At 38.1% G+C, this 26,382-nt stretch overlaps 1 protein-coding gene across 1 annotated transcript in view; it reads right to left on the reverse strand.

The window, feature by feature from the left end:
* The window catches only part of LOC114646072 (pre-B-cell leukemia transcription factor-interacting protein 1-like), a 57,249-nt gene extending 31,931 nt beyond the window's left edge, over window positions 1–25,318 (reverse strand). Inside the window, exons 1-4 of the mRNA XM_051923273.1 lie at window positions 25,170–25,318; window positions 4,759–4,858; window positions 4,613–4,682; window positions 510–592 (exon numbers count right to left, since the gene is read on the reverse strand). Of these exons, the coding sequence (XP_051779233.1) occupies window positions 510–592; window positions 4,613–4,682; window positions 4,759–4,818 (213 nt within the window). The 5' untranslated portion in view covers window positions 4,819–4,858; window positions 25,170–25,318. The remainder of the gene's footprint in view (window positions 1–509; window positions 593–4,612; window positions 4,683–4,758; window positions 4,859–25,169) is intronic.
* Window positions 25,319–26,382: the final 1,064 nt, after the last annotated feature.

A 26,382-nucleotide genomic window follows, 5' to 3' on the forward strand; every position in this document is an offset into this window, starting at 1 on the left:
AAGAACACAGAATAATGAGCGCCTCTCAGCAAGACACCGCCACACATCGACACGAACACAGCTGCGAGACACAGATATACCAAAGTTATGAAACCTTACCAAGATGCTTGTACAGTGTTGCCAATGTAAGTGCACGGTGGCAAGTTCATGAACTTAATTGTCAGACCTTGTATATTGTGCTAAGGGAAATGTTAAAATAGTTTTAGGCATTCAAATGACTTGAAAAAAATATTAGTGGCAGCTTATATGTAAAGTCATTCTTGCTTATTTCCTCAAATAGTGTAGTTTCACTCTTTCAAATTGTCATTTACACAAATACTTTTATCTTCCATGATGTAATTATGGCAACTCTCAGAGGAACACTTCACAATTAATGTGCCTTTGGCTCAGTCCTTCTAATGTACATAGTAATATTTGGTTTGTTTTAAGTTTTTAGACTTTGCAAATCTATGCAAGGCATCAGGATTTTGTAAAGCTTACACATTAAACTTGTGACACCAGCAGCATACCTTCTTCACCGGCTGATCTTCAAATGATGATAGCTGTTCTGTATGTGGGAGCAATGGCTCCAATTCAGAACTAGTTGGAAATTCTGTAAAGAGACAAATATGCAAGCTTATTTGTCATATATTTGAAATAGTTTTTATTTTTAAAATACTAATAATACTAACAATACTTAATAATAAAATTGGATAGACTGGAGAATTAATGCATTATGTTAGAAAGAAAAAACATGCATATGCTGGAAGAAAATGCAGTTAACATTATCTGTTTATATGGTTACCTTATGGAAGTCTGGTTTCTTCTCATTGTTCAAAAACATTGAGTGGTCTTATGATGCAACAGACCACTGTATGATCTAAAATTGCTTCTTGCCTTACATCCTGGCACCATTGGATTAAGCAAGTAAAAAGAATGAACATTTGTCTTTTTTCATAACCTGGGGCCTCATGTATAAACAGTGCGTACGCACAGAAATGTTGCGTACGAACGTTTCCACGCTCAAATTGCGATGTATAAAACCTAAACTTGGCGTAAAGCCACACACATTTCCACGGTACCTCATACCCTGGTGTACGCAATTTTTCCGCTCAGTTTTGCAGACAGGCGGCACCCAGCGTCAAAGCAGTGCTACTGTTCCTGTGTGGTTACACTATCTTTCTTAGACCCACATTCCTGACGCGGCTTTATAAATACACTGAAACTAACTGCATATTGTTTATTAGTGTAATGCATCTGATTTTAATTAACCTGCAGCAATATAATGGTCCAGGGAATAGCCATAGTATTCCAAATACCATAACTGCTTTAGCGTTGTTACTCTCAATGCATCTTCTTCTTCTTTCAGCTGCTCCCGTTAAGGGTTGCCACAACAGATCATCTTTTTCCATATTAGTCTCACTGCACCACTCGGAGTATTTATATCACTGTATCTGAGTGGGGAATCACAGCAGCAGCTGATTGGAAAGAGGATTATCGGTACACAGCATGAAGCAGATGCTGCCTGAGCCACGGCAAAACGTTTCAGACTTCCCTGTACGGACTTCGCGGTTTAGAATACGTTTCATCCCAAGAACTATAAATGCACTCAATCTGTCCATCAAGTGCTCCTTGTAGAACTGTTTGTACTTATAAATATAATTACCTCACTGTAAACTTGCACTACAGTTATAATATTGCACAACCTGCGCCACTTTATAAAGTGCGCATTTACATATGAGAACGATATCATTTTTAAGATGAAATGCAGCAAAATATGTGGATTATATTATACAGATAAAACTTTAACTTCATTTAAATAATCTGTATTGTTAATAATTAAATGTGAGGACGCGGTGCTGCAGCGCTAGTTAGTTCAGGCATTGTTCCTGCATTGTGTTGTTTTCTTGCTCGTGCTGACGCGACACTGGAAGGATAGACGGATAGAATAATTAAACATGTACTACGAAGATATTTCAATGTTCCTTAAAAGTTTTGAAGAATCGGCGTTCTAAGCTTACAGATGGCTCCACGTCTATTACAGAGCTGATTGTGTGGCGATTGGGTATTTGGAGAAAGAAAAGTAAGGATAAGAATTGGAGGTTAGTACGTTTGAAAGAGACAGTACTTCTGTAATAAATTATTTCATCGAAGGTCGCGCATGGCGCAGCAAGCCTCTTGCGTGAGGCTTTCATTCCTATCATCATGAAAAAGATATCACGTATACATCTCAGTATTTTAATTATCCAGAGAGCTGTAATATCGCGAATGTAATGGATTATGTGTCCTGTCAGAGAAAGAGAAAGCCCGTTTAAGAAGCAGGTAGTGATTCACACACATAGAAGATCAAATACAGAACAAAGCATTTAAAGTGCTACTTTAGTTAAAATGGGATCTGAGAAACTAGTAAATTAAACGATTTTAAGATGAAGTTTATAATGTTCTACTTTAATGGCAAAATAAACTACGTGATTAAAGTGGACATTTTGAGATTAAAGTTGACATTTTGTGCTTTTTTTCCCCACTGTGTGCCTATTTTTTTCTGTCTGTACCCTAATAAGCTTTCATATGACACTCAGACGGTGGGCTACGACCCGCCTTTTCACCGTGACTTTGATATGTGATTTCTTTTTTATTTCGGGCACTGTGTGACTTTGTGAACTTGAGCTTTCGAGTTTATCCGACACTCTGTCACTCGATCAACAGTTTATCACTGTTTAAACCAACAAATAATATGTTTTTCCTTTGCCTCCACTTGGTATTCGCTGAAATTCTTATATTTTTCCCCGTGCTTTTCCCATTGTCTTTTCACAGAAGGCTATTTATATTGATTTGCATATTCAAAGAGGCGTAATTCTGGGAGGAGTTGGGGTGGGACAGAAGGCGTGTGCACGTGCGTTAAATCCCGATCAGCGTGAAAAGTATGTAGTGGAAGAACGTGAAAGTTTGCGTACATACAGATTCCTGCATCTGGATTTTTCTATGCGTTTGCACATTCCCGCTTTTGTGCTGACGCCATGTTATAGTACGAGTTCTACGCACGCCGTTATACATGAGGCCCCTGGTCCCTAATGCAAGTCTCCACTGAGACAAAAACTTTATGCAAACAGCTATCTAGATATTAGAGCTAAGATTTTGAGGTGTGATAAAGGAGCATTCTATAATAACTATCCACAATGAAACATAATAAATATATCTTAGTTCAAACTTAGAGATGGTCCTATTTCTCCAAAATAAACAATAGTGCAAGAAATCCAAGAATCCTATTTTCAGCCACTGAGCCTCTTTTGCACTCGGCCGTTAATGGATACTTAAACCATCTGTGGCAAAATGTGAGGCTTTCAAGCATTCTTTTCAGAGAAAGTATACAAGCTGTTATATATACACCACAGGCCTCAACCTAGCTGAACCTTAATGCAGTGAACACTGAGCTTCATGGAATTATTACTCAGTTAACACCTTCCGCAGTTTATAAACAAAATGCCTTGTAATTTTGAGCGCTTCAGACTATAGAACTTAATATGTGGTTTCTCTTGTTTCCCAGAAGGGTGCGTAACTGTGAATTTCCCATTGGGATTAATAAAGTATCTATCTATCTATCTATCTATCTAATTTTTGGTATCACTTGTACTTGATTTGCATGCTCTGTAATATAATAGTGAAAAATGGGGCTCCAAATTTACTTACCCAAAACTCAGCAAAAATGAGTCAAGCATGAACTAAAAGTTTAACATGAAGTCAAAAATGAGTCAAGCATGAACTAAAAGTTTAACATTAAGTGGAATGTCATATATAGCCCCTTGTAGTAGCCAAGCCACATGATTTCTAGTAGACAGAGACTGAGCGAGAAGTCCGAGTGTCTGGGCTTACAAGTGTGCTGGATAAAAACCAAGATCCGGGCTTTAATAACCTCTTTAATAACCTCTTGGGCAGGGTGTTGAGCTTATTGAGAGGTTTACTTACCTCAGCAGCGACATTCGTGTCTCTGGTGACACTTCCTATGAAGTCAGTAGATGAATTCGGAGTGCATTGGGGGGATCATGAGGTCACTGGAAAGGGGTGTGTGGCACTCCCAGTATCTCTGCAAAAGGACGAAGGTCCAAAACTTAAGAGTCCTGGTGCTTCCTGTTTTGTTATATGGACACTATCCAATGACAAAGACTTGACATTCGGTTTGACTGATTTGACTTTGTGTCAAAACGAGTGGTTGCTCACAAAGTCCCTAAAGAGGTACATTACCCACTTTGTGAGGGAGCCTCAGTTATGGTGTGATTCCTCAAGGGTGTCCGGCTCACAGGAACCTCATTGTTAAGGACCCAAGCAGCTAGACCAGGCCATGGCAGATAGATGGTCATTTCTGGAGGGTGGGACTGGACCGCAGATCTGCCTGGGGGTTGCCGACCCGGATCCAGAGCTGTTTTGTTATGAGGTGGGTGCAGCAACACAGTGTATGCTTCTCAACCTGTCCTGTACACGTGAGAATACCTTTATTTTCTCGTTATTTTATTTAAGTGTTTAGACATTATTTCATTTTTATACTACTTATATCTTCATTTTTTGTGTATAAATTTTGAAATGACAGTCAGTTGAAAAGTGTATCTTCCAGCAAAATAATTTCAGTAATAATTCTTACCTGCTACTGTTTCAGCAGAAAGACTTTCTATGCCATTGTCTCCAGAGCTCTCAGTTTCTGCTGCAGAATCCTAAAAAAGAAAAATAAACAGTTAGTTTGCCAGGCATAAGGGAAAAAAGAACAAAAATAAATTAATTTCTTTTTACCTCTGGGCTAACCATGGTCCAACTAGAGTTGGATCCATTACTGTTTGAGTTTTCTGACATTGTTGACTGGGACCATGTGACTGGGAAATGTCCTGGAAATCTGCAAAATTTCAAAAGGTATATAAGAAAGAGAGAAAAACATTTGCACAAATTCCCCAGCTGATCAAACAAGATACTTTAATGATTACGCTCTATTATTGAGAAAACATAGCAGGTGAATCAAACAGGGCAACACAAATATTTCTCATCTTTTATGTTGTCTATTTTAAAATCTTTCTATGAACTTTATTCAACAAGTTCTGCCTTTTTAAGAAACCTCAGAAGGTAGCTTGGAACTATAAAACAGATATCAGCAAGAAATGCTACCTTACAGATCAAACTACTTATTACAATCTACAGTACATTTGACAGTCAATGTAGTCATTTTGACTTTTCAGCAATGTTTTCTCTTTACACTTCTATGGTCTTTTATAAAATTTGTTGAAGCTTCTTTCTTTATTAAAAGTCACATTAGAGATGCCTTCCTATCATGAACTATATTGTATCTAATCCTATGACTGCTTTAAATGCAGGCCATAAAAATCCAGTATTTTTGCCTGCAGAGTGATAGCAGATACAGTGGTTTCAAGCTGAACAGAGATGCACAGGCTATTAACTTTATTTTTCAAAGCAGCTCACTACAGAGTCTGAGCAAGTTACTTAATCTGATTTTGGTCTACTCAAACATGCTATGCTGTGCCACATATGATATGCTACAAGATATTGAACGCTATGAAAATAAAATATCCTCAAAGTCGCTTCATGGTAAAGTCAGTTTTTTGTTAGTTTACAAAGTCAATCTGTTGCCTTTTAAAAAAAAACAAAACTTTTTTTTTGTGCTGTGTTCCTAACATAGCACTACCTAACTGATCGAGTAAATACTTACATTTTGGGGACCATGCACTGAAGGCCCTGGACCTCAATAATTTACAACTATATCATGGTACACAGGCCATTTATTTTTTTATATTAGTGGCACTCAAAGGCACATAAAAAAACTAAACAAATCTGATCACAATGTAAAAATGCTGTATATGGTACGCAACTGTACAACAAGCACTATTTGTCGTACATATCCATCTTACTAACTGAAGGTTGTAAACCGGATATGGACGCAGGGCGCTGAGCACATCGAGGTGCACGCGCACTGCCGCACTGCAGCACATCACATGGCGTAAACCGGATATGGACGCAGGGCTGAACTTGCTGTGCTCCAGTCTGCCAGCGGTCAGTGTCAGCAAAGGCAACGGAATCACATCTCCACAAAACGAGACTGCTTTACTACCGCTGTGCGTATGTAATTAAATGCCATGTCCCCAGACGCACCCACCCTCCATGATAGAGAAGACAATAACGGAATCACGTCTCCACAAAACGAGACCGCTTTACTACAGATGTGCGTATGTAATTAAATGCCATGTCCCCAGACGCACCCACCCTCCATGATAGAGAAGACAATAACGGAATCACGTCTCCACAAAACGAGACCGCTTTACTACAGATGTGCGTATGTAATTAAATGACATGTCCCCAGACACACCCACCCTCCATGATAGAGAAAACAAAAACGAGAGGATTCAGCGCGCAGGGCTGAACTTGCTGTGCTCCACTCTGCCAGCGGTTGGCGTCAGCAAAGGCAACGGAATCACGTCTCCACAAAACGAGACCGCTTTACTACAGATGTGCGTATGTAATTAAATGCCATGTCCCCAGACGCACCCACCCTCCATGATAGAGAAAACAAAAACGAGAGGATTCAGCGCATATGTGAATCACATTACAGTATTACAGTACGGAAGCCCCAGATGTCCAAACTACACGGCATAAACTGGATATGGGCGCAGGGCTGAACTTGCTCTGCTCCACTCTGCCAGCGGTCGGTGTCAGCAAAGGCAACGAAATCACGTCTCCACAAAACGAGACCGCTTTACTACAGATATGCGTATGTAATTAAATGACATGTCCCCAGACGCACCCACCCTCCATGATATGTCATCCATCCAGATATCGGACGGAACAGAAACTGATTGCCATTCTTGGATATCCGATTCGCTGGCGAATCGCGGGCTTACTAGTTTTTAATATTTCTTTACTGCAGCTAATTAAATTTCAAGCAGTAAATGAATCAGTTAATGTGCAATGATTTTTTTTTTCCCCCCCATTTGCTAAAAAAGTTATTGAACAGAACGCCGACTGCGGAAATGATGAGCTTGACATTAGTACTGTAAGCTGTCACTTTAGCCTGTGGCCTATGTTAAAGTACTGTCTAATGCAGTCTAATGTGTCTGTATAATATTATTGTTACCTGATACTGTTTCAAAGGCTCTTTGAGCATTGTTTTTGGCAAATAGTGAAGATTCCATACATCATAAACACCCAAAAAATTTTCAATGAATTCACAAAATACTGGAACACATGTACCTTTAGTTGTTAGTTTTGCATCAGCATTAATCAATAAGACATTCCTACATCATTTTAGAGACATGCAAGGTTGCTTTCAGTTGTTGAAGCAAATGTGTTTTTTCATGACTTTGCAAATTAATTTCAATTGTATCTTTTAGCTTTCAAAAGGTATGCAAAATAGCTTCTCAGTATACAGCATGGGCACAACAATTTAAATTTATATATATAGTGGAACCTCAGGTCGCGACTGTAATTCGTTCCAAAACTCTGGTCACAACCCAATTTTGGTCGTGACCTGAAGTAATTTCCCCCATAGGATTGTATGTAAATACAATTAATCCGTTCCGGACCGTATGAGCTATATGTAAATATATATATTTTTTAAAGATTTGTAAGCACAAAAATAGTTAATTATACCATAGAATCCACAGTGTAATAGTAAACTAAATGATTACTTACTTCTTCTGGTCACTCCAGCTCCTTGATCGCTCAGCTGGAGCGACCGCTTCCTTCTGCCCCACCGAGTGTCGGCCAAAACACCCCTGCTTGGGCTCTCTCTCTCTCTCGCGCTCGCTGCACAGGGAGAGACTGAACACATGCGGCGCATACAAACCAGAAGGGAAACTGGCTTGTTTGTCACCTGAGTGTGTGGTCGTGAACAGATGCAAAAGTTTGGCGAACTTTTTGGTCGTAACCCGATTTGTATGTGGTCCGAGATGTCTGTGACCCAAGGTTCCACTGTATGTGTTCATTCCCCGGTAGTAATAAATCATTTGCAATTTGCATTTGTTCATAAAACAAGACAGTTCCCCATTTTGTCTCTTAATTGTCATCCCAGATGAAGAAAATATAAAAAGACATTTTGCAAATGTTTATGGTATAAGCAATCATGGCACATAATCTCACGTGTTGGGAGTTTACAAAGTTTAAACTCAATAGGAGAGTTTTGAATATAATTTCTTGCTGTACAGTAATATTATACACAGTTGAGGGGTAATATCATCGGACTTTTTGGTTCAAGTTAGCAACCACAAGTAAGCTCGCGATTCGCCAGCGAATCGGAAATCCAAGAATGGCAATCAGTTTCTGCGTGATGAAATATCATGGAGGGAATATGCAGTGGTGTGGGCGGTCGCGTCCGGGCGGCTGTACAACCTAGCGTGCACACTTTATCTCAGGTTTAGTTCACAGGTCGTAGGCATGGTAACGTTTCCATTTAATTCAATAACATGTATCCATATGGGCTCATGTACAGGTCGTAGCCATACGGGCTCGTGTTTGTATTACTAATCGTTGAGCTCCCTCCATTTGGATACGTGCCTCCTTTGCCTGTGCTCTGTCAAAAGCGCATTGTGGGTGCACTCATTTATTGTCCGGGCGGCTGTACAACCTGGCGTGCACGCTGCACCTCAGATTTAGTTCACAGGTCGTAGGCATGGTAAAGTTTACATTTAATTGAATAACCCTATTTGAACTAAAGCGGTGTCTTTGTGTGGGCGCCTTCGTTCATTAAGTCTAGTTTACAGGTGGTGTTGTGTCTCGTCTTTGTTGTTCTGTGGCTGTGTCGTTAGGTAGAAGTCGTTTACTGTTAGGAAGCATACTCCAACCTATACACACTGAGTGGTGGCACAGTGGATTATTCATGTTGGATCTGTGCCTCTCTTGCATGTAGTGTTTCAGAACTGCGCTGTAGGCGCCTTTGAGCTCTGTGTTGTTGGAGCTGTGACTCCTTTGCGTCCTGAGGTGTTTTGTTTTGGAGCCGTGACTTCTTCGCTTGTGGTGTTTGTCAAGCGCATGGTAGGTGCCTCCGTTTATTGTTTGTATCCCAAACATGCCACACAGACTGCTGGCACATACATTCTACTGACTCTGGGAGGCCACTGCATATGACTGTGGGTTGTGGTGTTTGGGCGGTGTTTGGGCGCCACCTACTGACTTCTGGGAAGCCGCTGCGTTTGACTCTGGGGCGCCATGACGCACTGCACATGCATGTCGGTGCCTCCATGCATAAATTAAAATTGTGGATTAGTAATGTAGATAACAGCCGAACCAAGTTGCCAGTTTCACGCACACACATTTAGGAGGCTATTCCATCACAACAGCTAATTCCAAACATATAGCATAGCTCGGCATTCTGTCACTTTAATCCAGGTGATCAAGTCACGGTTTAAATTCCCAACTCTCACTCCAAACTGTTAGCTCACTGACAAAGACCCAACAAATTAAAGAAAGGAAAGACATGAATGATTATTTAGTGAAACAACCAAATTGTTGGCCAGATGAAAAGATAGGAACAGGAACCTGAAAACTTCTCTGGTAAGTCTTACTCTTACTTTCCTTATAACAACTTAAAATTTGGTCCCTAAATGACTCCCAATCAGCAACAGGAGGTGGAAATGCTAGATGGACTTCCCTTACTGCACAACATTATTGCAGAGTTGAAGTGATTGTTAGAGAACACCCATACTAACTCCTAGAGGAAAAACTGCAGAAGTGTAGCTAGAGGTTAAACAAGTACTAGACCTTGGTGTTCCTGAGGATGGTTTTAGTCTGGTCTAGCCCTATTGTATAGGTGCCAAATCCAGATGGTAGTTGGCGCTTTTGCAGTGACTTCTGTAGGCTTAATCGAATCTTCCGTTTTGATACCTATATGATGCAACAAGTGGACGAACACCTAGGGCAACTAGGAAAGGCTCAATTCTTGACCACACTTGACATAACAAAAGAGAATCCTCCAAAGAAAAGACCGAATTTATCAACCCCAATGGACACTGGCAGTACCATGCCCTACCTTTTGCTTTGCATGGGGCATCAACCACATTCCAACATCTGGTGGATAAAGTCCTACATCCCCACAATACATACAGTATAGTGCAACCTACCTGGATGACACTGATATCTACTCCAGAACATATGCAGCATGTTCTGGCCTTTCTTCAAGCACTATGTGAAGCAGGTCTCTGGATAAATCCAAAGAAATATACTGTGCTCATCACCTTATGATGCATCTGTGCCGGAAATTACTGGACCAGGAGTCAAGGTATGCGGCATTTGAACGGGAAGTTCTTGCGATCAAGGTGGCTATACAACAGATAAGGTATTATATTCTAGGCCAGAAACTCACTTTAGTCATAGAACATGCCCCTCTCCAGTAACTTGCCTTGCACAAAGAGTCAAATCACAAATCAGTAGATGGCTCTTGGATGTCCGGACGTTTATGTTTAAGGTCATAAATTGCCAGGGTTCCCTACATGTCAAAGCTGATTCTCTCTCTCTCTCTCTCTCTCTCAAATAATCAGGACTGGGACTATTTGTGTAGCAACTTCAGGGCTCATTTGTTAGTAATTCCACCCACAGCTATGGTTCAGTACTGTCCTAACTCTCCTATCTGCAGACCTGAAAGTCTACAGCATGTGGAAAAATGACATCACTTTCTGCTCTGACAACTTGGGCCCTCCTCTTCCATTGAGAAGGCCTTAAATATACCAGCACTATAACAGCTTTTCAGCTGTTCAACTGAATGGATGCCAATTTCTCCACCAACTAATAGGGATTTGCCACTAGATGCCCCAACTCTTCCATTTTTGTTTCTTATATTTACAACAGTTATTTCAAATCTTCTCCACTCGTGTATGATATTCCAGACAGTGCAATGGTTTATTTCCAGCTGTTTGGAGATCCTTTTTAAATCCCCCCAGAATACACAACTATACCCTGCCTTCTGAAGGCTAGCTCTTTTAATCTAGGTATGGTGATAACGGAACACATTTCAACAACAAACTAAATATGTATCAAGACAACTTCAGGCGCGGTCCTCTCTTAGGGTCGGGATACTTAACACTGTGTGACATATTTGCAGCTGCTATGTAATCAGTGTACTGTCTATACTTACACACATTTTTTTGTAAATCTGGAAGATTCCACCAGGTGGCAGTGCAAGACATCATCACTGTGAGAAAATAATATCAATGTGTTGTAAGTTGAGGGAAGAAAAATGCTGAACATAAAACTTCTTTGCATTCTGAAGCTGTTGCAAAGGTGCAAATAAAAACAACAGACACAGAAGATGGTATGTGAGACCTTTATATGTTTGACTTCACTACAATAGGGAATATGTAACGCTTGTTTTGCCTATGCAAGAAATGGAAGAAGTAACGCACTACGAATACTTTTGTATGTCAGCATGTAAATTTCACAATTTGCTTCACTGCGTCAAACCATTCATTAAATATCGAAGCACGCACATTGACCTTGTTGCAGCTGCAATGAGGCTTGCCGTCGCACTGTGTTATCTTGCAATGGGCGAATCCCCAATCCATTTCTCAGACATTTTCTGTTTTGCATGAACAGATCTGTCTCAAATTGGCTTCCATTTCATCTTGCACTTTTACACATCCACTTTCAAAGAGCATGGTTTTGACAAGCATGTCTGTCACTATAGAGATGTTGATAGTAAACAATGAGGCTTACACCTTGTACCAAAACATGAACACACACACCATCTAAATTTTTTCAGGTACTGTAACTCGTGCACACCTCTGGCAATGTGATCAGAGAGCATGTCAAAAGAGCGTTAGATGTGTGTGGCGGCCATGATGCACATTAACGTTCTGAGTATCAAATATAAACCCAGCCTAATGACATTCTAATCATTGGCACCTTACCTGTTGAACCGATTCTAATTTAGGTAATTCAGGTAGTGATAAATTTAGGGGTGGGGTGTGCTTACTTTTTACAGATCTGAAATTTGCATTTACAGTATGTTTATTAAAATTATACAGTGGAATACAACATGTACATGTGGCATGATGTTTGTTATACCACCTGTGACTACAGATACATATCAAGATCTGATCTTCAGTCAAACCATACTTACATTTTCACATGTAAATCTTAGTTTTTCTGACTACTGAAATCTTACAACACAAAATGTGGCACAATGACAACACGAAAATAAAACTAAGAATTAGAAACAAAGAGAAATAAAAGTAAAGGACATGAAACTAAGAATTAGAAACATAAAGAGAAATAAAAGTAAAGGTGAAAAAATAGTGACAAAATTGACTTCAGGGGGTACAAAAACTAAGATCAACAACATAATGAGAGTTTGTAATAGCAGAAGTACGTCATAAATCATGTGTAAATGATTTGGATAGGAATATAAGTAACAAGCTGGTTAAATTTGCAGAGGATACCAAGCTAGGTGGATTCGCAGATAATCTGGAATCCACTGAATCATTAAAGAGGAACTTGGGCAACATACAGGCTTGAGCAGATTTGTAGCAGATGAAATTTAATGTAAGTAAATGTAAAGTATTGCATGTATGAAGTAAAAATGTTAGGTTTGAAAAGAATTAGTACAGTGGATCGAGAAACAGGTTATTCAGGGTCAATGGACAAGATGGGAAAGCATCAGGAACTCACAAGGAACGGCATTTCGAAAATGGAAGGAAACAGAACTATGTCCATCTTTAGAGCCACCTACAATGTACTGCCTACCCGTAGAGGGTTGGGAAACATCCAGCTTGTCTACTCTGTTAGACACGTGCTTACTGCTGTAAAGCAAGCTTCATCCAAGAACAATATATCTGGCAGCACAACTGGGTTCTCCAGAAACAGGCACTAATCTTAGAAGGAATAAGAATACAATCATTACCATGCACCCTCCTCTATTTTCTGGACTTACTCTACTTCACTGCCTTAATATGGGAAGGACAGATGTCAAGGAAAACTATAAAAGAAAATTAAAACTTGTTGCACAAGAGCTTGATATATTCAGAATATGAGTAAGAAGCAGTGCCGCGAGGATGGATTTTAGAGGTGCTTCGCATGGAGGTCAGTTACCAAGGATTTGTAGTCACAAATAGGGCTGAGCAATATGGACTTAAATTGATATTGCTATTATTTTGACCAAAAATGCAATATTTGATATTTCATGATATGCTGTCAAAACACTTTAAAGATTGAAGATTGGCACCATATAGACATGTTTATTCATGTGTTCTATACAGAGTCCAAAAATATATATATTTTTTCACAATAATATGAAATATTAGCAAAGAGGACACATTTTGAAAAGAAAAAAAAACTAACAATTTCATAAACAGATGTACCTGAAATAAACAGCTCAAATAACTTTTTATTTCCCAACCATTTTTGTTTTATATCTCCCCTACGTATTTTTAAGCTCCCAGTGTATGTACTGCCTACTTTGCACTTCAGTTTGATTTTGACTGTTTTATGTAATGAAAACAAAGCTCTTGATTCTTACTGTGCGAATCACTGATCGTAATGCATGTGCATATGTGTATTATACATATATTGTTTTATGATTTACATCATTTGTAATGGTTCCAAGTTTTTACATAACCATGCTTTTTCTTGTCTGTAACAATCTTAATGATGTATGGGAGTACAGTATTTATCTTACAGCATTCACTAGCATAGAAAAATACTGTGCTTGTGATTAAAAAAAAAAACAACTTATTTTTTGCAGTCAGCGTTCTTAGCAATTTCTTTACTCCTTCCTTCTCTAAGATATCAATTGGTACTTTATAGAGTCGGCAACAAGGAAGAATCTCTAAGGGGGCACTTAAAATGAGAGGAGGGGGTGGTATTTTTTTGGAAACCGAGACACTTCAACTACCTAAACTTTTACGCTGATTTTTATTTCATTAATTACTAAATGTATTATTCTATGACTAACCTCTCTGCTCATTGAATTTGACATTTGATGTTGAATAATCTTAGATTCACAGACCACCACTGTACCTTATAACTGTTACAAGAACCCTGAATAATTCAGACAAAAAAGAAAAAACTAAAAAGACTGGCGTTTTTAGTTAACACGGAGTGAACAGCATTTGAAATGGACAGAGGGCTTACCCTGTATGGATGTGTCATTTCTGGTGTGATGTAAATTATTGGTCAGTGTAGTTATCCAAGTACTTAAAGTAATTTTTGGGTGCAAGTTAAATAGCCAAACTGTGTTTTGCAATATACTGTAGTTGGGGAGTCCCTGCAGCTGTTACCTCTTTCCACCTGCAACCTATCTGCTCATACAGTATGCAATGGAAGAGCAAACATTTTATGGAAAGTTGCTGAGCAGGGAAGGCAGAAGAGAAAGTTGCAGTCACCACATGTGTCTGGTTTTCCTTTTCATATGCAGTAACTTGTTTTATTTTTAAATATTATACTTCTTGAACTGTTATCCTGGTGAAAGTCTAACTATTGCAAACAGAACAGCTATCCCTATGTGTTCAAAACACTTCTGATTTTCACTACACACTCGCCACCACCAGGCAACATGGGGAAAGTTGACATAAACACACTGTGAATGTGGCACTGGAGATTTTGTGTATTTTATTTAATGCTCAGAAGAAGTTGTAGCAAACAAAACATCACGATATTAGTTTTTCTATATTGATTTTTTTTTAAATTTAATTGAATCAAAAATTTGATATATTGCCCAACTCTAGTCCATAGTGCAGATAAAGCACTGACATTCTACCTGATCATGCGCAAGTCACTGAAAAAATATAAGAAAAGTGGGCCAAAATACACGCTTCTACTGATCTGATTGCAACAGTGGGCTGTGCCTGGGTGACTGTTTCAAAACATATCACACAAAAGATGTGTACTAAAGCTGCATCAGCAGTGGACACTGGATATACCATTTCTACTGCATTTATGTTGGCATTTTGGTATTTACATGTTTCTGTTACATGCAATATTTTTTAGTTAAAAAAAAAAAGAAGTTTTTGGCGTGTTTTCCTGGAAGTAAACACTAAGCACTAACCTCACAGGTGGTGCAGTGGTAGTGCTGCTGCTTTGCAGTAAGGAGATTGTGGGTTCGCTTCCCAGGTCCTCCCTGTATGGAGAGTGCTTTGAGTAGTCAGAAAAGCTCTACATAAATGTACAGAATTATTATTATTAAGCACTAAGGAGGTTAAAAATAAAGCAGCAGCAAAATAGTTAAAAAGAGCAATCAACTGTAGCTGAAGACTCTAAACAGATACAGCACAATAAAAATGGCGGTGCAAGTTCAATGGCAAGCTGCCTTCACAGTGGACTTTTCGTTTTCAGATAAGTTACAGAAAACAAGTTGAGAATTTATATACCTTCAGTGGCCTCTGGTTAAAAACTGTTTGCAAGGGTAGCGGCACAGAACCAAATACTCTGATACTGCTTGTAACGCGGTGGGGGCAATCACTCCTTTCCATAACCCCGAAAGACCTGCTCATGATTTCTGGACAAAAATAATGCTTCAAATTTCAAATAATAGTTTCAAATGGGTAAACCTGTTGAATGGACAGCTGAATAATTTTACTGTTTTTACCCGATTTTAAACAGTTTGCAAGAATAACCGTTCAGCTTTGGATGCCACAGAAAGAAAGGCAGTAGCCACCAATAAACTGTTAAGTGTTAGATAAGGCAGTAGATCTACCGGAGATTACACAATATAGTAACAGTTATACAGCACTACCAGGATGAGAGAGTGGAAAAGAAAAAAAGAATTGCAAATTATACATTGCCAACCCTTATTATAGTTAAAACTTGTTGTACTTACTACAAAACCATTCTTGGTATTGGAAAACTTCTATTTATGCAATATTCTTGGTAAAAACAATTACAAATCGTAAAAGCAAATCAATTAAAATGCAATTTAGAAAGTGACTGGAATGAAACCTACAGCTGCTCTCAGTAGTCAAGTTTGACAGCTCTGTTGTAGTCTATGGTACCGTATGTGCATATACTGCCAGTAACAAAGTAGTGCATGGTGTAATAAAAGAATTACAGTAAAGATGAATGATGGCGTAAGCAAGCCACGGAGCCTGTGCACACAAAGAGATGGAGAAGACATGAATATGGTTTTCCTGTTATATAAGAGTTCTCACTTGTTTTTGTTAATTAATCCTGTTGACTCATTGCAAATCGCCTTCATGTGCTCATGCATAGCAAAGTTAACAAAATAGTTACCATCCACAAGAATGTCAGATGGTACTCTTCATGGCGGTAGTGTTACACTCATTCCTTGTGGACTGCAGTTCATTTAATATCACAGATCTGGGAGAACTGCCTGACAGGTTTCAAATAAAAACCTAAATAAAAATTGAAGTCACTTTCCTCTAATATGATATGATATGTATTGTATTGTATTTCAGATGACTAACACTTGTGGACAACATTTTGAGAACCACTGATATATAGATTTCTGGCCTGGTTGCCAACATAATGTTTTAGTTAGCATTAGCCAGTCTGTTATATTTTGCTACCAGTCATGAAATCTTGTGCTTAATACTGTGATGGAAAACTAAGCAACCCTAGTAAGACAATTAAAGTATGTTACAAGCACACATTTTTATTTCAACAAAATGTATCTTAAATTTCTTAAAGATTGGTAGATTGATCCATTTAATAGTGATATGCTGTATTGCCCTACATGTTGCCGCAGACTTTGTAGCCGCTGGTCGCACAGTGGCTACTGTGAAAGAGTGTGCTGAAGGAGTTAGCATGCATACAAAAGCAGTATAAGGGAACAGCAAAATATTAGATGTAAATCAGACAGTCTAATTTTAAAGCAATTGAGATACCTTTTAAATTACCACTAATAGTATGTGTATTTTTTAGGTAATTTTTGCCCTGCCCTTGTGTTATTGGGGGGGGAAAAATGTTTAAACATTGGACATTTTCGTCCTTCCCTGCCCTCTCCCCACCCCAATTATTTACAACACTGCATGGGGAGGAGGTGGTTAGAGGTGACAGAGGAGTATAAAAGCTATACATCAAAAACCTGAATTATGCTGTTTCAAGTATGACACAGAAACAGTGTTTAAGCAGGTTGCGATCCAAAGGAAATACTTATGTGCCAGATTTTAAGTCTGTGGCTTAAAAACCAAAGCTGTGAATAAAGAATATACCTAGACTGTGCTTCACAGATACATAGAGTTTAAAAACACCGTCAACAGATTTGAGAAAGAATAAAAAATACCCTGGTATTAGTCATACTGTTTGCCCAATAGAATAAAGAAAAAGATACAGTAGCTAGTTTACCAGTAATATTTCCTGTTGAAGAGAAAGAAATAAAAGTCCTCATGCTCTGTAAAATTAGTTATTAATCTTAGTAAGAATTAAAAAAAATAAATAAAATCAACATTTAAGAGGCAAATAAGAACACAAAAAGTTACCCAACCGAAAGAAAACTATTTGGTTCACCAAACTGTTTTTTTATACAGTAGGTAATAGTTGTGTTCTTCAAAAGTTGTCAAGGTTTCTACTTCTTTTTTGTGAAGAAGTCTTTTCCCTGTCTCCCTTTCCTTAAACATACATCTGACAGCAAACCCGAGTATGAGCGTCAGTGGTTTAATTAAAAAAAAGTCTGATGGATCCACTTTATGACTTTAAGACCTCTAAAGATCCAATTTAGGCCACCACGCAGCCTTCTCTGCTCAAGGTGAAAGAGATTTACTTTCCTCAACCAATCCATCACTCCTATGATGCACCTGGTTTCTCTTCTCTGCATGTCTTACAGTGATGCTATCTTTTTTGCAGTGTGGAAAGCAGAACTTCTTATTTTACATTAGCATCATGGATAAATGTATTTATACCAATAATTATTTGTTAAGGATCTCTTTGTATACCACATTGTCAGTTCGGCCCTCCGGTTGTAATATGACCAAGCTGTATGCTGAGCTTACTCTTGAGCATGCAACGTATAGTTGGCCATGTGAAAAGCAATCTTGCCTCAAATCAATGCCAACCTTTTGTAGGGTCTGTCCCAGAGACTTATTAATTGTCATTGCGAAGCAGAGCCTTACTGGAAATTGGAGGCATTTGAATTGAAATGGGTTTCATCGATAACTTCGCATCCAGCTTTTCAGAGTTTAAACATTCATAAACATCAAAGTGTCCACTACTCAAATCGTCACCTGTGAATCTAAGATGTTTAAGAGGCATTGGAGGTTGTCCAAACGTGTAAAATATTTGGCCATTTCGGCACACTTGAAAGCGACAACCGAACAATTCAGCAGCAGCCATCAACTCACATGCAGAACCATTGGTGAAGGGCTTAAGCATTTCACTCTTATAGTGCTCCTGTGTAGTATAATTATCTCCTGTACTGTCATCAGTCCACACCTTGAACCTGTCCCAGTCATTCAATACATAAGACACAATGTTCCTCCGGATATCAAGAGTGAGCCTGATATGGTCGTACAATATGCAACACAGAGAATGGAAAAGGCAGGCGCCATCTCCGGGCATGGAGACCACTCGGTAAGTGACAGTTCTTTGATCGATGGTGATCACCTCGATAGACATGTTAATGGAGGTATGGTTGAAACGATAAAGGAAATGGGTACCTGAACAATGTAAACCAAGTCTAAAATACCTACACAATAACTATAATAATAAACGAACAATACAACAGTGGAGAAGCCATGGATTAAATAAAAAGGCTGCAGTTATCAGCAGGGAGATGTGAATACTGTGGTGAAGCAAGGAAGGGAATGAAGAGACTGGAGCGACGGACAGCCTTATATAGGCAGGCAGCCAACTACATGGGAGGCGTGGGGATGGGGGAACCAATGCCGCCTCACACGGTGACCGAGCTGCAGGCTATGGACGTATATATGTACGTAAGTAGGATTCAGCTAGCACTGGGAACCCGCGTACCAAATTTCTTGAAGATGGGCCCATAAGTAACAAAGACCGTTCACCTGTGAATCCTTCAAATTAAAAGGTAAGTTTACTGTCAATATGCCACACTGCACTTAGATGAATACTCTATCTACTGACTGGGGCTGGATATTGGCACCAATGTCCTGATTTGATTTCAATTCACAATGTCCCGATTTGACATTGATTTTATCTTAACTGAAGTAGTATGCACTAATATATTTGAAGCAGAGGCTTTTTTAGAGATTACTTAACTATGCATAGAGAAAGTTAAAATAATTTGACAAAATTTCAGTAACACTTTATTTGAAGGGTGTCTACATAGTGACATAACATATACATAAACATGGAATAATATTTAAGAATAAAACTTGATTATTAATGATCAGTTATTTGGAAGATGCAGAACAAAATATCACTGCTATTATAAAAAAAAAAAAAAAAATCACAATACTGCACTCATTCAAAATTCTCCATAATATAACTAACATATGTATTGCCACATCGGAGTCCACACATATTATGGGGGGTGGGACCTTGTTTTAATACAATACAATGACATATACTTTACAAAACATCTATATCATCTAGCAAATACTTTTATTAAATAATCAAATATTGCTTTTTAAATAATAAGTATGTTATTCAATAAGCAATTTGTGTGTGTGTGAATCTCCATGTAAACACCCTTCAACTAAACTGTAGGCCAAATTTATTCCCCCATTGGACATTTAAAATAATCTTGAATTAGTCGAAATGAAAGACACAGTGGAAAGACTTGTGTCTTCTATAATTCTGTAAGTTAAACATATCTTCACTTGCTCACATGTAATAGCCACGTTGATCAGTTTGCGAAAATGTGTCTTTAAACTTCCTCCTCAGACAAAAAGGAAGCATTTTAAAATGAGAATCTAGAGCTGATGCTTGTTGACAGCGGCATTGGATGAATTGAACATAAAAGAAAAAAAATTAGCTATCATGGTTGGCAATTCCATTAATATGATCCTTGCAGTGCAGCTTATGGAGATATTCACGTTGGCTGCTTTGTGCATAAGCTCACTTTGGTATCGCAGGCTACTCTGAAAATACTGAAAATTGCCAGCTTGTTTGGCCAGGTGAGGCGTGTTGCAAACTTTTTCCACTGTTGCAGTACAGCTAGCCACATGGTTAAAGAGAAGCAACATTTATTGGACATGCCAACACACAAATGGGTTATTGATGTGGTCAATGCTAGAAAGGTTTTCGGAAGAACAGCCAGTAATCTGAGCAGCTCTGCATACTGTATATAGGCAGTGAGGTTGCTCTCTCTGTTACTGGCGTGCAGCATGCATGTCTGCAACAGAATCATTTTTAATGTAGTGACGTGACTGTCACGTATGGGTGATGTCACGATATATGATTTCTCAAATTTGTTGTGTTATAATAATAGTTAACTTCTGACCTGCACAGCTTACATACGACTTTGCTTTTACTAAGATTTTCTTTACCGATGCATCCTTTGAATCCATAAAAAAAATCCACACATCCGATTTAAGTGTCAAATATGCCAATTTGATAGTAAAATGCTTTTTTACATAGAAAGCCACAAAAGGCGCATTAGTAACATCTACTGTTATGGGACACTAAAAATGTAGATAAGCAAAAACCTACATATAGTCACTGAGCAGGCCATAGATTCACAAGATTGATCTTCAGACTCTGACAACTGATATTGAATCATTTAAATGAAAAAAAAAACATTAATCAGAAAAATCATTATTTTTACCCAGACCTACTACTGATGCTTTACAAGTATTATGAAGACCACAAAAAACCTTTGGTAAGGTCTTGTCACAGAAGAGTAATACGTACATTTTTGCAGTGCCTAAACTAAATTGTTACTTTGGTGGACTGAAGCCCATCTGATTCTCTTTATTTTTTTAATCATAACTCAGAATGTGCATGGACTTCTACCTGGGGTATTCCATCTACTCCTTGTTTTATATATATGTTTGTTAAAAATGTATTTAGTTCATTCACTTCACGATGCTCAAGATATAGTGCAATGAAAAAAACTACCTAATGAGCAAAGATTGGCAAGTAGCACATTCAAACCACAAATCAAACAGCTTATGATTTCAAACTTAATATAAAATGTATGTTCCCGTTTTTATTAATTCTGGAAAAGCAGAAAACTTAAGTAGTAAACAATTAGTCTCCCAGTTAACTTTGATAAGTAACATCTAGTAAACAGAAAGTAATATTTCAGGTATAGTTGTGCTCATAAGTTTACATACTCTGGCTGAATTTTAAAGATGTGTATCATACTTTAAAGAAAATATGACTGATCAGGCAAAACACATTACTTTTAATGGAATTCAAACTAAACTATAAGGCATCACGGAATAGCACAAACATTAAACAAAACATGGTAATAAGGAAAATAATGAGATGGTTCCTGTTCAAATGTTTGCATACCCATAGTTCTTAATACTGTGCATTGCCCCCATTTAGTTCTTAATATTGTGCATTGCCCCCTTTAGCATCAATGATGGCATGTAGTCTTTTGTGATAGTTGTGGATGAGGCCCTCGATTTTCTCATGTGGCAGACCTGCCTAATCTTCTTGGCAAAAACCTTCACTTTTTTTCTGCTGTAGCCAATGAAGGGTTGGCTTGGCCTTGTATTTTGGATTATTGCCATGTTGGAAGATCCAAGTGTGTCCCATGTGCAGCTTCCAGACTGATGAATTCAAGTTGTCCTCCAGCATTTTCCGGTGACATGCTGCATTCATTAGTCCATCACTTTTCACAACGTTATCTGTGCCGCTACAGCTCACACACCCCCAGAACATCAGAGATCCACCTCCATGCCTCACAGTAGGGCTGGTGTCCTCTTTGTCATTTGCCTCATTGTTTCCTCTCCAAACATAGCGTTTATGGTTTTGACCATAAAGTTTAATTTTGGTCTCATTACTCCAAAGGACGTTGTTCCAGAAGTCTTGAGGCTTGTCTTGTGCATCTTGAAACAGCAACACCACTTGTTTGCAGAGAAGCCTGCATTTCAACTGAAGTGGCTTGTGGGTTTTTCTTGGTATCACGACAAATGATCCTCTCATTTGTGACTGAAATCTTGGTTGGTCTACCTGACCGTGGCTTGGTAACAGCAGAACCCCTAAACTTCCACTTTTTTTTTTTTTTTTTTTAATCATAGTTTGAACACTACTGAAAGGCATTTTCAGATCTTCAGATATCTTTTAATATCATTATCCTGATTTCCACAATTCCGTCTTTTCCTGCAGGTCCTTTGACAGTTCTTTTGCTTTCCCTATGGCTCGGTATCCAGCAATATCAGTGTAGCTCTGCATGAATTTAAACTGACACACACACACTGAAATACACATACACTGATTACAATCAAAGAAGTTGCAGATGTGGACACTCTCCCTTCATAACACATTTATTTGAAGCTGTGTGAGTCAACTCATATGTATATTTTCAGCCCCACCAAACAAGGGTATGTAAACTTTTGATCAGGATCATTTGGGTGATTTCAGTTACCATTATAATTTAAAAAGGGCACACACAATTATGTGATAATAAATTGCTTTGCCTATACATAGTCTGTAATTAAAAGGAAAGCTTTCTGCATGATTACTTATATTTTCCAAACAATGGCCAATATTACACAAATTCTGCCAGGGTATGTAAACTTAAAATAACAACTGTAGATGAAGAGGGACTAAAGAGAATGGGAGTATAAACAGATCTATTATTTCTCTACAGTAAAAAAAAGAATCAATTCTTTGATTGTTAATGCTTAAGCAATACATAAAAATGATTGCGTGCCCACTGAAAAAAGGTGATAAAATATAATTTAGTGAGGACTGACTCAATAAACTCAATTATGCATCATGCAGCTAAAACAGTATTAAGTACTGTTACAATAGAAAGACGAAGGATTATGTATGTTACCCAAAAATCAGCATGTGTAAGTATAGGAGTGTATAAGTGTTTTGCACCAAAAGACTGTACTCGGCATGACCCCAAACTAAACTGGCACAAAAGCCCACTTTTACATGTTTGAGCCAGGAAGATTCAGTCCCTTTTGGAGAACTGCCTTCCCTTGGTTTTACTGTATTCAATCCTTTTCTGAATTGATTTCATCTGCTATCTAATTTATAGAAAAAAAAGGAGACAAATGGAATCAGATGTTACCACTGAAATCTGATCACTTTAGGAAGGAATAAGACATGTGTTGTTGAATCATTTTTACACAACACAAAAATTCCATTCTCTCAAACGATCTCAGCAGAGAGGTTTTTAGACAAAACTTTATAAAACCAGGGTTCTTGGGTAACACTAGTAGGTGCAGTATAGTCAAATGTAAAGAGTAGTGAAATTCTTACTTGTGTGTCCAACCAACATAAAAAGGAATAATAGCCAGTGAAATAAAAATAATAAGAAATATCAGGAATAATGACAATCTTGTGCTTTATATAACTGCAGCATGAGGCATCTTTTTAAATTTCAATGACAAGAAAAACTGTCATATTTATTCATTCCGAGACAGCAGAGACAGGATTGATTACAGAAGTTAAATTATTGTAATTTTTGCTATTATTTGAACAAATTAATTGTTACCTGCCACTAGAGACCTAAAAGAAAGGAGTGGAGCACCCTAAATATATAGGAATGTTTGTAGACTGTTTTACGTGGAATGCAAACTAACATTAAAACACATTGGCATGGGCAGTCACCCCTTTCAAAAATGTAGCGAATCTATTGTCCAAAATTCTTAACACTCTGTAAACGGCATTTGTAATCAAACAGAAACTTAGTTTCTTGGTCCAACCACAGCCGGATGATTAATTTTAGCATTTCCTGCAAGTGACAAATGATGACAGCAGTAAAGAAACGTGATAATTGTAGCAGGAACAGAGCAGCAGCTGCTAAGAACATGGAGTGGTTCTGTTATTTTAAGACAATATTTAGCAGAGCAGTAGGCCACTCAGCATGTGACTGCTCGTGTAATGTTGGCATTAATCACACAAGTGACAAACCTTCTTTCTGTCTCTAAAATCAAAAAATAAAACAAACTGCAAGCACTACTGCATAATATCAGAATGCCACTCGTACCCATCCTCCTAATAGCATTCTATTAAACTGGTTTCTTAAAGAGTTGCTTTACTGGAACACAGTGCTCACCTTAGCAATGTGAACGAACTCTGGAAAACATATTTGCATGTGATCTTATGCAAAACAGTAAGGAAATGAGCAGCAATTCATTGTCAACAACTGCAAAGAGCAGACCACTAGAAACTCAGCAATTATAATGTATCGCGAACTGAACAAAATATTATGGTACTGGAAAAGGGAATTTACTTATTTACGTTATATGCATTTTTTAAACCGTGGATTTATAAGTAAAATGCTTCAGAAGAGCAATTTAGTATTTTACAATAAAATATGTATAGAAACATGAAAAAGAGACTTAAGCTTTACTTGTACAGCTTTCTTCACAGATCACAAGAGACCAGACATGTGATTAAGACTACTACCCAGTTTAAAGATGGAATATTCACCGGATTACAAAAATGATGAAAACTAAAGCCTGGCGCATACGGTTTAAGACAACTCTACTCTAGAGCACCACCAAACTAGCGTGATGATAGCTGCTCGGCGACAGCAAGGAAGGATTCTCTTAACTGACACCTTGTCCATAAGAAATGACGGATTCGTCTAATGATAGCAGAGCACCTATGAGTGATCAAGTTGGAAGGGACTATCAGTCTACAGAGCCATGAGTGTAGCCCTGCAGATTAACGACACTAAAAGAAGCGAACTTCAGAGTTGAACCAGAACACAAGAACGCCCCAAAGCCACTTGTGAACGTCGAGGATGTACAGTTGATTTCGGGACAAAAGGTGTATTTCCGGAAGAACACACCGGAAAAAATGGCACTTAAGAAGAGACGAATTCGCAATGCAATCTCTTTAACATTATTGTATATTCTTTGCTTTACTGAATTGTAAAGAAACTTGAACAGAAACAATTCGCGTTCTTACACAGTTGAACATTGTTGCGTCGCTCGCAATACAGCGGAAAAATATATAATACTACATTGAGCAAACATGAAGATGTTTAGAACAGTTACTTTATTTTAACTAAAGTTCCTCGAAATTGACTTAAATATGTCTTATAGTGGTTACTCACTGCGTTTTCAAATCTCCTCACGTCTCTTTCACGAAGTTTCTCTTTAAATTGAGAATTCCGGATTGAGTTTGACGGACAGGCAGGCCTACCAATTACTTACCGAGAGACTAAGCATTGGCCAATCAACGATAGGGGAAAACGAATCGACCGCAGAGTGACGCTACGGCGGGCGGGCTGACTGACAGAGACAGATGGTGGCTCAGCTGCTGTGAAATGACACAGTGAAAGATGAGAAGAAAGGGGTGATGTTAGTTTTATGCAAGATCATTATATAGCCTGGTCACAAGGCAAGCGATTTGTTTTAAGCGTTATTATTTTAATTTCGTTTTTAGCTACAAAAGATTTCTAAATAACATGTTTTTATTATACGTATGTACAGTATATACCCTGTCTATTTTCATAATAATGTCAAAGCCCCCTTTAAATCAGCTTGCAAAGATGCAAATGCATTTTAGAGTATCTCTATAAACAACTTTTTATCCGTCTCTGTTAAAGTAGCAATTGCTATGCTGTCCCGTCAGCGTTACGGGAAACTGGTTGTTGGCCCTGTCCAATGAGTCTATTTCAATAACATTTAGACAGAAACCAGACTTGGACTGGACGCTAGCCTAGATGGAATCATGCCCAGCGCAGCGAATGTTAAGTGGGGAATGCTGCGGGAATTTGTGCAGTTATCTACATGATCGTGCTTTTTTCCTTTGGTTGAGAACATATTACAGAATCTCTGAACCGCACAATAAAAATAATTATGGGATACCCCTTATCTCGTTCGAACGTGTACTAATAATAATAATAATGGTCCGGGATATTCATGTGCTATTACACTTTGTTACCTGATATATCCAACAGTATCACTTATGATGTGATACAACAAAAACAATTTTAATACTACTCCTAATAATAATAATAATAAAGATAATATAAACTACAACAATTAAAATTAATAATAATAATGCATCAAATACTACTACTTCTAAAAATAAAATGAAACCTACTGAAAGTACATAATAAACTTATTTAATGCAGTAAACATGGTCACAATGAAACTGAATATTTCTTAAAAATGAACATTTGAATATATCATGTACACTTATGAATTTATCTAAACTTCATTTTATCCTTCCAATGACAGCTGATAGCTATACGGAATTAGCTAAATCAGTAATGTTAGCTGCCAATAAAATGAACCAACAATTGAAGTTACTCTGACCTAGTTGTTCTTTTGTATGTCAAAGTTGCTTGAGTGGTGCTTCTCTCTGCTCGTTAACGGAAAATTAGCACAACAGACGACCGTCGAAGACGTTAATTCGACG

Source organism: Erpetoichthys calabaricus, chromosome 2, assembly GCF_900747795.2.
Source record: "Erpetoichthys calabaricus chromosome 2, fErpCal1.3, whole genome shotgun sequence".
In the NCBI taxonomy this organism is placed as follows: Eukaryota; Metazoa; Chordata; class Cladistia; order Polypteriformes; family Polypteridae; genus Erpetoichthys; species Erpetoichthys calabaricus.